The sequence below is a fragment of the Phacochoerus africanus genome, chromosome 4 (assembly GCF_016906955.1).
Source record: "Phacochoerus africanus isolate WHEZ1 chromosome 4, ROS_Pafr_v1, whole genome shotgun sequence".
Classification (NCBI taxonomy): Eukaryota; Metazoa; Chordata; class Mammalia; order Artiodactyla; family Suidae; genus Phacochoerus; species Phacochoerus africanus.
The window spans coordinates 150,658,752-150,675,667 of record NC_062547.1 but is presented as its reverse complement, the minus strand read 5'-3'; the positions used below and the strand labels follow the sequence as shown (position 1 = coordinate 150,675,667).

At 58.6% G+C, this 16,916-nt stretch overlaps 1 protein-coding gene and 1 long non-coding RNA gene across 5 annotated transcripts in view; both read right to left on the bottom strand.

Annotated features, from left to right (window-relative positions):
• Window positions 1–2,029: 2,029 nt before the first annotated feature.
• LOC125126519 (uncharacterized) lies at window positions 2,030–9,137 on the bottom strand. 2 transcript variants are annotated; one of them, XR_007134655.1, is made up of 3 exons: window positions 5,999–9,137; window positions 5,821–5,906; window positions 2,030–2,161 (listed from the first exon to the last, which is right to left on the bottom strand). It is a non-coding gene; the product is annotated as an uncharacterized LOC125126519 (long non-coding RNA). The 2 variants fall into 2 exon arrangements; XR_007134656.1 differs by lacking the exon at window positions 2,030–2,161 and adding an exon at window positions 4,706–5,686.
• Window positions 9,138–13,774: 4,637 nt separating this feature from the next.
• ARHGEF37 (Rho guanine nucleotide exchange factor 37) overlaps window positions 13,775–16,916 on the bottom strand; it is a 77,383-nt gene continuing 74,241 nt past the window's right edge. For all 3 annotated transcript variants that reach the window (XM_047779024.1, XM_047779025.1, XM_047779023.1), the window contains exon 13: window positions 13,775–16,586. In XM_047779024.1, the coding sequence (XP_047634980.1) occupies window positions 16,377–16,586 (210 nt within the window). In that variant the 3' untranslated portion in view covers window positions 13,775–16,376. The remainder of the gene's footprint in view (window positions 16,587–16,916) is intronic.

Sequence of the window (16,916 nt, the reverse complement as noted above, 5' to 3'; positions counted from 1 at the left end):
TGGGCAACCCAAGAGGGGTGTGGGCACAGCGATGGTACCCCCACACCTTCCTGTCAGTTATGCCGGGGTTTTCTCCACCCTCACCATCCCTGATCCGTGGAGCAGCTGATAAAGGCCCGTAGTTCTGGTCTTTCAAACCTCCGCAATTATGCAGAATTTACCCCTCTCCCCTGGTGAAAGTGGGCCTGGGGGATGAGTCCGGCTGCAAGTCAAGAATTCTACTTTATCAGCAGCTACAAAAACATTAACCTGATCCCCGGGGGCGAAGTGTAGCTGGTTCAGCAGCTCCTGGAGTCGCCTGGCCTTAGGAGAGCCTGTGTCTCCCAGTGGTCTCAGAGATTGGGTGGCCCCTCGCAGGGTCTCCAAGGACCCCAGCCGTGTGCTTACAGCCTGGTTTCCCACCCTCATCTCCCCTTTACACATGTACGATTCTGCCAAAAGAGAGCACAGTCCAGCTTTTTCAAAAACACGTTATATTAGCTGGTGTTGTATTTTTTGGTTGCAAGGGGCAGAATGCCAACGCAGACTGGGCTGACCAAGAAAGGAAAGTTTATTGGCTCATGTGACAGAGATGCACAGGGTTATCTGGCGTCAGGCCCGGCTGCATCCAGCAGCTTAGGGTCTCTGTATCTCAATCTCTTGGCTCAGTGCTAGCTTCATTCTCAGACCAACTTTCCCCTAGGAAGTTGTGAAATGATTGCTGAAAGCTCCAAACTCAAATCTGGAGCTCATCAACATTAGTAAAAATAGAATTTCGCTGCCCTAAGAGCTTGAGCCCAAAGCTCGGGAATTAATGCTCAGAGAACAGATGGGATTGTTGTCCACCCCAAATCAGTTCTGCGCAAGAGGCACTGAGCACAGGGATGCCCAGGCGTGAGCCAGGTGGCCCAGGATGCAGGAGAAGAGGCCTCTCCAGAGGGGGGTACAGCGAGGGTTGGTCTGCCGGCAGCCGGGACTGGGGAGGGTGGCCTCTAAAGCACGCGGCAGATGCTCTGAACAGAGGCAGGGCCATCGAGCGATGGGCAGGCAGCAGCCTGTACCCACCGCCACGAGCATGCCTCTCTCCTCCCGGCAGCCCAGGGCACTGGTATCGGGCCAACAGAGAGCAGGGGCCGTAAAGCCCAGAAGAACGGCTCTGCGTGGGGAAGGCGCCCTGCGTCTTCAGGACCGCGTGCCTGCTCTGTCTGGAAGGGGGACTGGAACACAGGGAGCCACAGGAGGGTTTTGAAGTTTGAAAGCTGAGCTTCCTGCCGAGCTGATGACTAACAAAAAGAGAGGCATCTCTGGAGCCTGTGTGCCGAATTGGGGAGGGAACCCCGGGGCTGGGGTGGGCATCGTGCGCAGACACCAGCCCGCACCCTCTCCACTCCGTCCTTTTTGAGGAGCCCTGTACGGCCTAGCTGTCCACTCGGCTGCGCCTCGCAGGTGAATCAAGACCGGTTCACACACATCCCGATGCCCCACCCTGCTTGCCAACAACTGGACTGGGTCTGAACGGGCATGTGATTCTGCCAGTGGCAGGCAAGGCCCTTCAGAACCAGTCTCCTCACCAACAAAAAGAAACACATACGGGGAATGCCTGTCGTGGCTCAGGGGAAACGAACCCGACTAGGATCCATGAGGGCGAGGGTTTGAGCCCTGGCCTCCAAAAGCAGCTTGGGAATCCAGCGTTGCTGTGGCTCTGGTGTAGGCTGGCAGCTGTCGCTCCGATTCGACCCCTAGCCTGGGCACCTCCATATGCCAATGGGGGCGGCCCTAAAAAGAAAGAAAGAAGGAAGGAAGGAAACACATGGGCGTTCCCATCGTGGCACAGTGGAAGCGAATCCTACTAGGACCCATGAGGTTGTAGGTTCGATCCCTGGCCTCACTCAGTGGGTTAAGGATCTGGTGTGGCCGTGAGCTGTGGTGTAGGTGGCAGATGTGGCTCGGATCCTGAGTTGCTGTGGCTGTGGTGTAGGCCGGCAGCTGTCACTCCGACTGGACCCCTAGCCTGGGAACCTCCATATGCCATGGGTACGGCCCTAAAAAGACAAATAAATAGACAGACAGACAGATAAAAACCCATAGGAAGAAACAGACCTTATTCTGGACATGTCACGTCTGGAAGGGCATCAGCTGTCTTGTAACCGAGAGGAGAGCTGGCCTGAAGGCCACTTGGAGCCTGAAGAGGACAGGGCAGAAAAGCGGAAAGAATCTGACCTTTGCTACGACACGGAGCCACTGAAGCAACCAACCCTGGAACCAGCCTCCTTTGGACGGGGAGTGTCATGTGATAAACGTCCCCACTGCTCAGGCCAGTCACACTGGAGTCCTCTCTTTGCGTGGCCTCCGCGCACCAAGTGACCCCAACAGCCTTTGCTGGTTGAAAGGACACTTCCCTCACGGGGGCCGGGGCTCGAGGCAAGCGGCGCGGCCACCCTGGGAAGTGCAGGACGCGCTTGGGAGACTCCCACCCGCGCTCCCTCACTTCCCAGCCCCGGAACACGCTCGCTCGCCTCTCTAGGTCTCGGGTCTTCATCCGCACAAGAGGAAGAGTGACCGGAACCTCATCGGGTTGTCGTGAGGACTGAGGCCATGCACGGGTCGTGACATAAAACCACAACGGCCACACATGGAGGGACCTCTCGTCGGTACATCACTGGACCAGGGTCCCAACCAAGTCCAAACAATGCCTGGCAAGGTGATGACCCGTCTCAGAACTTCCTCAGAAGCTTCCTGGAAGACTCGGGTTCCCGGATGCCTTCCCTGGGGATCATGATCTGAGATGGGGACCTTTTCAGGTATAAGCTGCAGAAACCCAACTCAAACCGGCTGAAGCAAAAGCGAATGATAATAACAGCAATAATGAAAATAAAAGGGCAGGAGTTCCCACTGCGGCTCAGGGGGTTAAGAACCCAACTAGTATCCATGCGGATGCGGGTTTGATCCCTGGCCCCGCTCAGGGGGTTAAGGATCCGGCGTTGCCACAAGCTGCCGTGTAGGTCTCAGATACAGCTCGGATCTGGTGAGGCTTTGGCTGTGGCTCCGATTTGGCCCCTGGCCTGGGAACTGACATGGGCCACAGGTATGGCCCTTGAAAAAAGACAAAAGAGAGAGAGAGAGAATTAAGAAAAATAAAAGAGTAATTTGTTGGCTCCTGCATTTGAAGAGCCCAGAGGAGAGAATTTCAAACGTGGCTGGACCTAAGTGCTGCCGACACGTCACGAGCCTGCTCGCTCCTCTGCTCTCCCTCTGTCTCATCCCCTCTCGGGACTGGCCTCTGTGTTGGTTTCATTCTTAGTCAGCCTCTCCGAGCTGACAGCGACCAGCCTATGGCCTCCGAAAACGAGAGCATCTCTTGCTCTGCCCAAGTCCTGGGGCTGCCGCTCCAGCCTGGCCTTGACCCCTGGGCTGAGCCCCCTGAGACTGGCCCAGCAGGGGAACTCGCCCACCCCCGGAGACCACCCCAAACTACAGGGGGCTTGTGTGGGCAGTGACAGCTCCCTGAGGTAACAGGGGTGCTTCTCGGAAGAAGAAGAAACGGGTGCTGAGCAGACAAACCCACCACGGGCGTCGGGATCTGTCCTTTTGACCTAGTCGCCCGGGTGAATGTGCAGCACAGGCGGGTCTGGGAAGGACCGCTGGACAACGCCTGGTTTAGGACTCCCTAGAGTCACGGCCTTCCCTTCTTCCTAGGAAATGCTAGACATGAGCAAATAAGTAAAACGGATCCCCAAACAGCGCCATCCTGGTGGAAGGAGGGGCCTGGGGGCCTCCCATCCCCCCCCAGGCAGCCGCGAAGGCCCCCGGGGGCTCCCGTGAGCACCCCGGCTTCCTCGCTCCCCGTGGTCTCTTCTGCTCTGATTCTCCAGCCCTGCGTCTGGTGCAGGGGAGGGGAGGGGTCTCCGGGGTCTCCCCTGATGCCGTCCTCGCTGCCCCCCTCCCACACGTCCGCAGCCAGCACCAGAGGAGTAAACAGGGACAGGAGGGGCCGGCGGCTGGCTTAGAAGCTGCGTCACACACGCCACATCGGATGCTTCTAGCTTTGAAAGCCCATCCTGGCCTGAGGCCAGAAGGCTCCGTGGGCTCTGCGGCGCTGGGCCCTGGGGCGGCGTGGGCGCTGCTGACCCGCCTGTCTGCCGTGACAGAGCGAGGCCGACAGCGCGGCCTCGGTGGAGGCCGCGGAGGTGCTGCGGGGACACTGGCTGGGGAGACGCGGCAGAGGATGAAGTCAATTTCACACTTTATTAGTCAGGCTGGGGCCAGCGGAGGCCGCCCTGAAACTGGGCTGAGGCTCCAACCCCCCCTCCTCCCTTCGCCGGCAAGAAAGGCCTTTCTTGCCTGAAACTCTTCTTCTTGAAGGAGCAGGCTTTTTTTTTTTCTACTCAAGCCCCCCCCCGCCTCCCCTGCGGCATTCACACGAGGAGCTGGAATCCCTTTTATTCTGTAAGAGGCCCAAGCTGAGGGGTGAACCAATTCTGCGTGTGCGTGGGGAGGGCGGAGGTGTTGACCTGCGATTTTTTTTTTGTATTTTTGTCTTTTTGTCTTTTCTAGGGCCGCTCCCGCGGCATATGGAGCTTCTCAGGCTAGGGGTCGAATCGGAGCTGTAGCCACCAGCCTACGCCAGAGCCACAGCAACGCGGGATCCGAGCCACATCTGCAACCCACACCATAGCTCACGGCAACGCTGGGTCCTTAACCCACTGAGCGAGGCCAGGGACCGAACCCGCACCCTCATGGTTCCTAGTTGGATTCGTTAACTTCTGCGCCAAGACAGGAGCTCCCGAACCGTGACGTTTATTAGTGCACATACTCACCCACCCTCCACTAAACAAATATGCATGGAGAGCCTACTGTGTGCCAGCCACCTGAGCCTGGTGCTCGGTGCAAGAAAACATCACGTCTTTGGGAACCTCCTTCATTCACCAGCTTTCCCCCAAGCGCCTCCACCCGGCACCCAGCACCCAACACGCCGGGCTCGAGGGATGCAGGGAGAATAGGCGGACGCAGCCCCTGCCTTCCGGGAACACGGGACAGATCCTTCTGTAAAAAGGCGGTTCCAACAGAGAGGACGAAGAACCCGAGCCGAGGCACACACAGGAAGAGGACTGGGACCCAGGAAGGAAGGCTTCCAGGAGGAAGAGACACGTCCCTGAGCCCTGAAGGGTGACTTGGCAAAGGAGAGGAGGGCGAGCGCAAGGGCAGAGAGAACAAGGCACATCCCGCCCAGCCCGAGCGCAGAGCTCAAGGAGCAGAAGGGAAAACCGGCCAGACCACAGCGCTCCGGTCAAGGACCCCGGAAGGACCAGCAAGGGCCCTGGACTCGGAGGCGTTTTTCTGAAAGCTGACCCTGGCGGTGGCCCGCGAAGGACAGGACGAAGGCGGGAGGCAGTGGACACAGGGACACAGGCAGAGCCCCAGCCGGGCATCCGCGCAGCAGGAAGGGGATCGGCGGGTGTCGCTGGGAGATCTGAGGGATGCCGTGCTTTGGGGGGTTCTCCGGAGGGCAGCGGTTGAGTACAGGGGACAAAGACTCGACTGGGAGGCAGAGGAAGCTGGCTTCAGACCTGCTCTGCTCTTATCACCGACGTGACCTCCAGCAGGAGCTGTACCTCGCTGTGCCTCCTCCATAAAACGGGACCCTATGCCCGCCTAACGGCTCACAGCGCGGGCAAAGGCACGGGTACTGTGAGGAGCACGTCGGAGCCTGCGAGGGGAAGGGGACACCTCAAAACTGAGTCCACAGGAAAACAGGGCAGGGCAGCCCATCTGCTCCCGGCATCCCTTGAGGGAACCACAGATCCGGCGTGCTCTCCCTATAAACCAGGGTTGAGATCCTACCTCTGGGCCTCTCTCTGTGGCCTCTGTGGTCACTCGATGTCTCGAAGCCTCCGTTTCCTCAACTGTAAGTCACCGACTTGGCAGGGCTGTCGTGGGGATGGACCGAGAAGGTGCTTAGCACACAGAAGGTGCTGCATAATCAGCTGTTAGGCTTCTTACTAATATTCGCTCTTCTTACTTTCATTCTTGCAGGAATCAGGAGCACTTCCTTCGTGCCAGGGCCTGTGCTGGGCATCAGAGAAAAGCTGCAAATAATAAAAATGTCCGTAAATATTTATTAAAGGCTCACTCATCTGATGGCTCTTTACGTGTGTGTATACAGGCATTAATTCATCAAAGCCCCACGTCCATCCTGTGCAAGAGCTACTGCTACTGTCAACTCCACTTTCTAGGAGAGGAAGCTGAGGCTCAGGGCAAGAGGGGAGCTTTCCCAAAGTCACCCCAGGGGTGAGGGAGGTGGCTTGGAGCCTGGCTCGTCTGGTTCCTGAGCCCACACGTGATGCCGCCTGCCGCACGAGGGTCAGCAGTCCGGTGTCTGCTCGACCCAAGCCACCTGGGACCTCCTGGGGGGTGAGGGACGGCTTCTCCCCACAGTGGCCCCACACGCTGGCCTCGGACGGCCTGGCTGTGCAGCCCAGCTCTGCCGCTTCAAGTCTGCGTGACCTTGAGGACGTTATTTAGGGTCTCTGTCCCTCAGCGCTTCCTCTGTAGATGCCACAACAGCAACACCCTCAGCGAGCTGTGTGAGGTGACCCTGAGGTGACAGCCTCAGCGAGACAGTGCATCCAAGCGCTCGGCCCAGTGCCTGGCACACATACGTGCTCAAGAATGTCGGCTGTTATTTCGAAGTGAAAGGGGACTTTACTGATGCCTGGAAACAAAGTACAGAAAGGACAGGGGTGGCACTGACCTTGGGCCACCGAGCTGTGGGACTTCCCGACACCGTCAGAGGGCGAACACTGGGCCACCAGGGCCTCTGCATTTCTGCCTCTCCCGCCCCCTCTCTCGCCCACATCATTTGCTCTCTTCTCTTCAGTCTGGCTTCCGCTCTTGGCACCATGTCCCCGAGATGTGGTACCATGGGCCTCGGGTAGGAGTGTCAGTTAGAAAACAGGGCGCCTGGCTAAACTTGAATTTCAGATCAACCATGACGAATGTTTCGGCGGAGTAGGCATCGCCCATTTGGGACACGCTAAGGATTATCTGGATCTGGAAGTGAATACAATGATGGAGCCCTTCCCTGGGAGAAACTTACCTCTCTGTGGCCATGCCCGTGGCACGTGGAAACTCCTGGGCCAGGGATGGAAGCTGTGTCACAGCGGCCACCTCAGCCGCAGCAGTGACAACGCCAGATCCTTAACCCCCTGCACCACAGGGGAACTCTGAGGAACTTACTTTCTAAATGAAGGCATCAGACGAGTAGATAAACAAGAAAAGAAGAGGGAGTGGCCCCTCTGTACTGACAGGAAGACCGGGTGAGGCACCGAGCGTGTCGGGGGCCAGAGGCTACCCAGAGGGAGTGGTCACGAAGGCGTCGCTGAGGAGCCGACCCGTGTGGCAAGAAGACGGCCGTGGGCACATGTGGGGAGAGGGTGTGCCAGGGAGGGAAGGGCCAGGGCAGAGTCCCGGGTGAGGATGGAGCACGGCTAACTGAGCAGTGGAGGGAGGGAGGGAGCACTGGCCTCACCGCAGGGACGGAGGCGGGGGACGGGGGCCCATCCCGGCGGCTGGATCTGGGTGCGCACTTAGGGTGCGTTCAGTGTTAAGCAGAAGCGTCACCTTGACTGCTGCACGGAGAGCGGGCGAAGGGGAAGGCCAGGCGCTCCTGCGGGAGCCCAGGGGACAGACGAGGCTGCTTCTGGACGGAGGTGGCGGAGACGGGAAAGGGGCTGCTCTGGGGACGCTTCTGGAGGTGGCGCTGACAAGCCTCGCGGGAGGGCTGGGGGGAGCGGAGTGAACCCCAGGCTCCGGTGCGAAGGGCTGAGCGCAGCGTGACACCGTCACCGGAGGGAGGCTGCCGAAGGCCCTCTCTGGGCTCCCGGTTGCAGATGAGGTATTTGGTGGCGCTGTCCTTCCAGGAGGCTGGGGACGCAGGACAGGCTCTTGGGGGAAGAAGTGATATAATTCCAATTTCATATTCAGCCTTATCTAAAATAATGTGGACACGCACATTGTAATACCCTAAGAAAAACAAAAAGCACACCATAGTCACAAATGACACAAGTCACAGTGGACCAAGGCTTTGCGCGGGCAGCTCTGCTTCTCCGGGTGGGGGAGGGACACAGGAGTCCTGAGCGGGGCACACCTGCCATCTCTGGCCTGGGACGTGGCCGGCGGGGTGGAAACAGATAGAGGCTGAGGTTTTTCTAGTTGCGTGTGTGTGTGTGTCGTTGTGTGTGTCTTTTCGTTTTGGGTTTGCCATTCTGCCTCTGCTTCTGGTGAGGAGGGAAGGGTGAAACAGAATTTGAGAAGGAAAAACGCAAAGGGTGGGTGAAGGTAGCCTCCCAGAGGCCCATCGCCCCGCCCAGGCCTGAGGGAGCTTTCGAGAAGGAAGCCAGCATCTGACAACGGCTCCAGGGGTGACCTCTGGCCTCTTGAGACAGCCACCTGTTTTCAGTCTGGAAAGAGCTCACGCAGGGAGTGAAGGGTCAGGAACACAGACGCTAAAGCAGAGGCTGACGGGGCCGGGAGCGTCCGCCCAGAGGGGCCTCGGCCCGGGGGTCCCAGCCGGCAGAGCCCGGGAGGGACACTCTGGACGGTAGACACCGCCCGGCTGGCTGTCCCCGCGGATCAATCACGCCAGCAGAGCTCGTGCGTCCCAGACACAGAGCCGAGGGCCTCCCCGCCTGACCCCGTCTGGACGTGGCACAGCCTGTGAGGCAGGGCTGGTTCCTGGTTCCGCCGAAGGAGAGAAAGTCCCGTGTCTGCCGAGGCCACGTGGCTGGCGAGCGGGACGCCAGGGTCCGAACCGCAACGATTTCCCTTTGGAGCCCGGGCTCCTGACCCCCGACCCCTTCACCCCGGACGCCCTCCCATGTCCAGCCTCCTTGCTCGCTAGGTTCCATCCCGTCCTCAGACGGGAGGGCTCCAAGCAGCTCTGGTCCAGCCCCCGGGCTCACAATGAAGTCCCTTGCGCCCAGTTCTCAATCCTGCCTCCTGCCAGCATCTCCGTATCTTCAGCGGTCTTGCTCCCCCAGTCCCCAGGGCCTAGTGCTTGAACCTCAACCCAAAGCCTGGGACCTACTGCCCGCCCTCTGACCTGGCCTTGGTCTCTGTCCTGCCTGGACACTAGGCAGTACCTGTCCTCAGGTGCCTCCTGCCCCACGTCCCACCTCCCAGCCCCTTCCCCTGACCAGACCCTCTGCCTAGCCCTGGCAGCCGCACCTGTGTCGCCAGCCCTAGCCCTGCTCCAGGGGAGAGGCCTGTGGCTCAATTCCAACTAGACACCAGCTTGTCCCATTAAATGCCTACTGAATAAGGTCCACAGTGGTTGGCTGCTGTTGAGATTTGTGGGATTTGGGGTTTTTTTAGCTTGCAGCCCTTGAGAGCGTCCTATGTGCCAGCTCGGATTAATCATGTAAAGCCATTCCCTCACGTGGCTGGCACACAGCCCTCTGAGAAGGGAAGAGGAGCTGCAGTGACTGCTATTAGCGCCAGGCCTTTCCCGGGGTCAGAGGCTCTGCCAGTGTGTGCAAAATCACTGAGACCCCAACATGGAGACAGGCAGGCTCCTCCCAGGCCAGAAGCCCCACCTCCACTTCCTGTCACCCTGGCAAGGCCCTCCGTGCCCCTTCTGAGGCAAGGCCTAACTCTGGCTGGAAGGAGGTGACTCCCTCCTCCTGCCCACAGCCCAGCCCTGTTCTCATATAAGGTGGCCTTGGGTCTCGTCTGTGTCCGTCTTCTCTGCTTCAGCCCCCAGGCACAGCTTCAGCCGGCCAAACAAGGGCAACTTGGCAGATCCCCACAGCCACTGACCCTGGAGTGCCACCCACTCAGCTGCTGTCTACAGCTGAAGATACTCCCATGGGCTCCGGGCAGGGAGGGCTGGACTGTCCCCTGACGCAGGGAAGGGGGGAGCAGACCTGGTGCCAATCCCAGTCTTCTCCGAGGGCCGGGCAGCTTGAGGGGCAGAGCTCCCAGGCAGCCTGAGGGCCTGGCTCCACCACCCACTTCCTCCCTGTAGCCCAGCTGCAGAGCTGCGCAACAGTCACAGCTGGAAAGAGAACCCCTCTATGCCGTGTGAGCAGAGGGACTTGAACACAGGCAGGAGGTCACGCAGGTGACAGAGGATCCTAGCAGCACCCCAGGCATTAACAACAGCAAAAAGACATTCCAATCTTTCGGTTGGCAGAGCCTCAGGAAGAGGCAGAATTATCAGTGCCCAGCATCTGAAGCTACTGATGGAAACTGGAAGCAGAGCCACACCTGTCCAACAGGACCCAGGACCAAGATATCTGGAAGGAGCATCCAGTGGAAGCTGGAAGCTTGGAGAAGAGCAGCGACTGCAGAGATGCTGCCTGAAGCAGAAGGAGAATGCCTTGGTTTTTTCCTCTCCTCCCTCCTGCCGGGGCCTCCCATTGGCCAAACCCACCAAAAAAAAAAAAAAAAAAAAAACAGGACAAAGGAGCCTGGGAGATGTAGTTCCCGGAAGCGCAGAGCCAAGCTGGGCAGGGAATACATGTGAAAGCAGACAAGCAACCCATCTCTGGAGCTGTGAGCTGCTCAGAGGAGGTGGGTACAACTCCTGCGCCCTTTGGCTCAAGCGTCCTGGGGGCCGGGCTGCCCAAACATACAGCCACAGAGCTCTCTTCCTACTCACGGGGCTCAAGGATGCCCAGAGCCCTGATGACAGGTAAATGGGCCCAAGACGGGGAACCCAGAGCACCCTGAGGTGTCCTGGAAGCATGGGGGCTTCCTGAGACCCAAGAGACCAGCATTAGCTTGTGCTCCTGAGCCCCCCATAAGGCAGAGCCCACGAGGACAAACCTGGTCCCCCCACCTCTCTTCCCAAATCTGCCACTGGAGCCTCCAACAAGGAGCCTTGGTCCCCAAAGCTGCTGGGTCCTCTGGGAACACCCTGAGAAGCTGCTCTGAGACACAAAGGAGCCGGTAACCAGAGTGTCTGTGCCAGTCACTTCATGACTGGCTAGAGCCTGCGTGCCTCCCCACCTTGTCCAGGTGCAGCAGATGGCAGCAAGCCCCGTGCTGGGGAGAGGGAGGGGAGTCCCGGCCACTCCTGACTGTGAGCGGGAGACCTGGCCACCCTGACCCAGCTGCCGTCCCAGGGATGGCAGGTGGCGGGAAGTCCCAGAAATGCCTTTGGGGTGACAGCAGCCTCTGAGGGAAGCTCTGTTCCCAACCTCCACCAGGCGCTCAGGAGCCAGAACCACAAGTGGCCAGGCCTTGTCATCATCCCAGACACACATGGGGAGAAAGGCTCTGTAAAGCTTCTTTCACATGCCACGCTGCCTCTTCTCAGTCCCCACAACAACGACAACTCTGTTGGGAGACTTCCCTGGTGGCTCAGTGGGTTAAGGATCTGGCACTGTGACTGCTGCGGCATGGTGTCAGTCCCTGGCCTGGAAACTTCTGCATGCCGTGGGCATGGCCGGGGGAAAAAAAAGATAACTGTTTACCAAGTACTAATGAGCCAGATGCTGGAGTTCCCGTCATGGCGCAGCAGAAACGAATCTGACTAGGAACCATGAGGTTGCAGGTTCGATCTCCGGCCTCCCTTGGTGGGTTAAGGATCTGGCGTTGCCATGAGCTGTGGTGTAGGTCCCAGACACAGCTTGGATCTGCTGTGGCTGTGGTGTAGGCCGGCAGTTGTAGCTCTGATTTGACCCCTAGCCTGGGAACCTCCATATGCCACAGGTGCAGCCCTTAAAAAAAAAAAAAAAAAAAAAAAAGAGCCAGGTGCTGGGCTAAGTGATGCTCTACCAGTATCTCACTGAATCCTCAAGCGACCTCGTGAAACTGTACTACAGAGACCCTTGTCGGGGTGCAGACACAAGGCTCGCAACCTAATAGCATGCGAAGGCAACAGCAGCGAGAACGGCATGAAAGGAAGAGCGCTCCCAGGGACCCAACGACGGGAGATCAGGATCTGACGAAGGGGCAGCGAAGGAGACACGTGAAGCCTTTCATGGGAAACAGGGAGTGAGGAAGCCAGTTCTTCAGAGGAGATTCTCCAGCAGGACAGTCAGTCCACTCCTGGGCAAAAGATGCAAAGAGGGTGCCTGCTGTGGCCCCCACATAATCACCATGCAGAAGATCGCACATCAACAACCAACCAAGACAAAACCCTGGTGTTTTGGCTGCTCCTGAAAAAGAAGGTCTGGCTCCACTGGGCCCTCGTTCTGATGCGGCAACACTAGCTGAAGCCAAGGAGCGGCGAGTTCCTTCGGGACAAGGCTGCACAGCTCTGGTCGGACGCAGGCCCCACCACGCCCTGATGTCCTTCGCCTGGCCCTTCCTCTCACCTGCGCGCCACCTGCCCGGCACCTCGACCCTGGCGCCTCCCCGGCCAGTCCCAGCTAGTGGGTCGAGCCCTGCTGCCACCTAGTGGTCGGGGCGCACACATTCCCTCCTACGCAGCAGGGCTGCCCCTGCTGTGATCCAGGACTCACACACAATTTTTGCTTTAATGCTCTCTCTCACGCTGCGAGAACAGAAACTGCACCCATTCTAAGGATGAGAAAACCAGGAAATGTAAGTTCAAAAATTACCAGTAAGAAAACAGGAGCCAGGTTAAGGGAATGAGCTGTTGGGGATCCCAGCTCCTTGCAATGCTGCCAGGAGTGGAATCTTTTTCCTCACCTCCAGGTACTTGAGTCTCTGCCCAGCCACGACGGACCCCAAAATGACTCTTCCACAGTGGGGGAGGTAGCCTGGTGGAGGGGCTCCTTGAGATAAGCCAGAACTCTTCAATGAGTCTTTCTGGGGCTGAGCGGGGAGAACGGGGCAGGTGGGGGCCGTAATAAAACTGCTTCACATACAGAGACCGTAATAAATGCTTATGGCCAAGCCGGCCCTGAGCTCCGGGACTTTAAGGCTGGTTCTGGGTCCTCCCCCACCCCCACCCCCACCCCCGTTCCCCTTCCCCGCCCGACCTGTCCCACTTCCTCCAGCCACCCCCTCCCCCTCCCCGCCTCCTCAGCAACCCCAAAGCCCCTCCTTGTCTGAGCACCTACGGGCCTGGCCCAGAGCACCTCCTCAGGCGGAAGGCTTCCTGCCCCGAGGTGCCCGGTAAGTGCAGGACGTGCACATTCTTGCACAGAATGCGCAAGATGGGAGACTCCTGGGAGGCAGGTTTCAGGGCTCCATCCCATACATTGAGCACCTATTGCTTGAGGCAGGTGTTCAAGGGGAGATTCTAGGATGAACCAGAACTTGCATCCTGAAATACAACTCTGAACGTGTCACTGCTCTACTTGAAACCCAGTGTCTCCCTACTGCCCTCAGAATAAAACCCGAAGCCCATTACCACGCAGGCCTCGCTAAGCCATCTCCCAGCGACCCGCCGCCCCTCCACACAGCCTGTGTTCCAATCTGCATTCCGACTCTGCACGAGCTGTGCTTGCTTTTACCTCCGGGCCTTTGCATGGGCCCTCCCTCCTACCTTCATCTAACCTGCTTCCCATCAGGCCTCAGCTTGGATATCACTTCTTCCAGGAAGCCCTCCTGGCCTCTCCTCTGGGCTCTGGGGGCACCTGTTACCGCCCTATCCTAACACTTCACACCGTGTGCAACTGACTGTGCCCTTACCTGCCTCCCTCATAAGATGGTGGACCTGGCCAGCGCAGGGCTCTGGGCTGCCTGATTTCTCACTCCACCCCCTGGAGGCACGGAAGATGTGCAGGAGATACTCGCTCGGCACGTGAAGAAATGAGGTGCCTTCTTTCGGTACAGCAAATACCCAGGGAACAAAGGTCACACACAAAGTCCAGCAAGGTCTCATTTCACCTTTGAGATCCTTTATTCCAGAGTCAGTCACCACGCCAGAGCTCACCATGTTAACCCAGAACTCACGCATCTTGCCTTCACTGTTGTAATCTTGCCCCCGTGCCTACCATCGGCGGGGGCCCAAAGGCTGGCGTCTCTCTCCACCGTGAGTGCATCTTCAGCTCCTGGAGGTCTTGTTCACGTCACAGGCAAATACCTTAGCCAGCGTAACATGCGGCAGCCCGGCAGTGAAATCAGGAAGACACAGTGCAAGGGTTCTAGGCGTTTGGGGCGGGGGAGGGACATTAGAGCCCCTGGAGAAGATTCAGGCCCTTCTCCATCTTCTCGACATGCATTTTCTCTCCCATCTCATCCCTGGCCTGTGAGAAACCATAACCCATGCGTTGCTGAATACATTTTTAATTTCCCTTCATGAGCCAGATTTGGTTCCAAGAATATTTCAGTTTTCTCCCTCATGCCTACAAGAACATTCAATTCTGTTCAGGTCCCTTTTAAAGGCACTTAATAAATATACATTCTAGGACCTAACAAAACAGGCTGTCCTATTTCAAACCATCTCTCAAGCTGCCTGTTTGAAACATCTGAGCGAGCACAGAGAGTGGCTGGGGCCCGTCCGAGCTCACAGCTTGCGACCACTTCTGATCCCAGGCCTATTTCATCCCCTGCTGTGTGTCTAAAGCAGAGGTCCCAACCCTGGCCACACACCAGAAGGTCCTGAGGAGCTCTCTGAATTCCTGAGGCTGGGCCACACACCCCAGACTAATTCTATCAGCATCTCTGGGTGAGATCCTGGCTTCAGGGCGGTTGGAAGCTGCCCCAGTCACTGCTGTGGGCGGCCCTGCTGAAAAGCTCTGAGCTAGGATTCGAGCACACCGCAGGCTCGCATCAGCATTGTGGACCCACAGTGGATTTCCTGTGTCATTACCTGCTCCCCTGCGCTGCCTGTCTGTCTCAGAAACCTGAGCAGGAAGGAGAAAGGCACGAGTCGCAGGCATCCCGGAGAGTGAATCTGGGGCTGGGAGAGGGACCGCGAGAAAGAGCTGCGTTCCTCCCTCGTCGGGTCTGCAGCCTTCGCGCTTTCACACGCCCGGTCCTCTGGTACGTTACCGACTGTCCGGCACAGACAGGTACACACTTCTTCAAGGCTCTCCAAAACCCAGAGCTAACAGTTTTAGGCACTACGGTTATAATAATGCAGAGACGTTCTCAGAATGAAGGCGAAACAGCCACCTGTTTTTACACACACGCTTAAGTTGGGTTAGTTTCAAAATTTGTAATTTGTTTTAAAAGTCACACTGGGTCCCTTTTGCCCTCTCCTGCGAATCTTGCAATGTATCTGAGCCCAGAGCGACAACCCAGAGATGAAGATCCAATAGCAGGGGCCTCCCAACACGCCCCAGTGGGCAGCCTTCCGGGCACAGGAACTGCTGTGAGGGCTTCAGAGTCTAAGTTCTGCAAAGGGATGATGGGTTTCTTCTCACTGTGTCTGACAGCCTGGTTACCTGGAATGCAGCCCCGGGAGGGATCCCGGGCTTTGGGGAAAGGATGCCGCATTGACTAAGGACGTAAGTCATGGCCGTGGACACGGGGCGTGCCAGCTGGTGGCCGAGGCCGTCCTGAGATCACTTCCGGCGCAGCCTGCAGTTTTTGCAGGGATTTGCAAGGAGCCTCCACACCCTCAGCATCGTGTCATTCTCACCACAAGCCTGGGTTAGATCCTTATGGGTGGAAAACCGAGGTTGCGTCCTAGGTCTGAGGTTCCACGGCCAAGTGATGTCACCTCCACTGTTCCCCCAGGCCCTTGGCTGCCTCCTGAAACCACCGGGGATTCTCCCGGGTCCCTTTCTTCCAGAAACAGGAAACCAAGTCCCGACCGCCCACCAGGACTTAAACCCCTGCCTCACAGTTTCCTCTGTGATTTGCATGCCCCTTGGCCTTCACACTCAAGACCAACAGCTGCTGCCAACAGCCCCCCCCCCCACACCCCGCCTCTCACCCCTCAAACCCCTGGAGCGGCCTCTGCATTTGCCCACACACATTCCAGAGCTGTGACTTGCTCACACCCACTCCGGGGCCAGCCAGCGTCTCCTGGGAACCTCTCCACTGCCCTCCCACTGGACACGGCGCCCAGCCTTCACTGTCCGAGATAACCCGGCTCCAGCTGGGGCAAGAGAAGCTGGCTGGTCGGCCGTGGCCTCCCTCTATGCCACCGGTAGCAAGTGAACCGTCAGGCCACCACACAGCACACGGGGGACGCGCATCTGGGTGACCCGCTCCCCTGGCAGGCCCGGGCAGGGCCACAGGCGAGACCAGCCATAAGCTACAGCAAGTCCCGCTTGATGGGCTGTGACCTGCCATCCAGGGTGTTGTAACTTAGGCTGGCACGCCCTCTTCACACAGGCATGACAAGCCGTCCTGGTGGAGCCCTTCCTGCGCACCCACCCCAGCACCCCAGGCCCACCCGCCTCTTCTGGCTCCCGTCACCCCACCCTGGCCTGACGTCCCCTTCCACTGCGCCTGCTCTCTGCGTCTCCTCTTCCTGGGGCCACAGCCTCTAAGGCTCTTGGAACGTAAGCGCCAAGGAGGGCACCCTAAGAGGGCAGACTCCAGCCCCACGGAGCTGGGCCAGGGACCCTGGCCAGGAAGCTGGAAGGCACGTAGCCCCTCTGTCCGTTCACTTCCACGAGGCTCCATTCCGGGTTCCCCTTCTTGTCCTGGGCCTCCAGGACAGTCACCTGCTGGCCGGCCTGCAGGCTCACTTCATGGCTGCTTCTGGCCGCAAAGGGGCACACTGCCACCACCTGAAACACAGGGAGGACGACACGGCAGCGGTCAGGGGGGCACAGACCCAGGCCGGAGAAGCTGCCTGTCGCTTCCCCCGCCTCAGTCCCCTGCGCTGAGCAGCCACTGCCTCCCAAACACATCCCCGTCCGAAGACGCCGCGCCTCCTGCTGCCCCCACTGCCGACAGCAGCTGCGTGGCAGCCTCTTTGCTTGGTTTTGATCCCTGCAATCCCACACTTCTGTTGGAGCCCATTTTCTGGCTGAGTCCGCAGCATGTGGAAGCTCCCAGCCAAGGATCCAACCCACCCCACACCAGTGACCCAAGCTGACAACGCCGGACCCCCAACC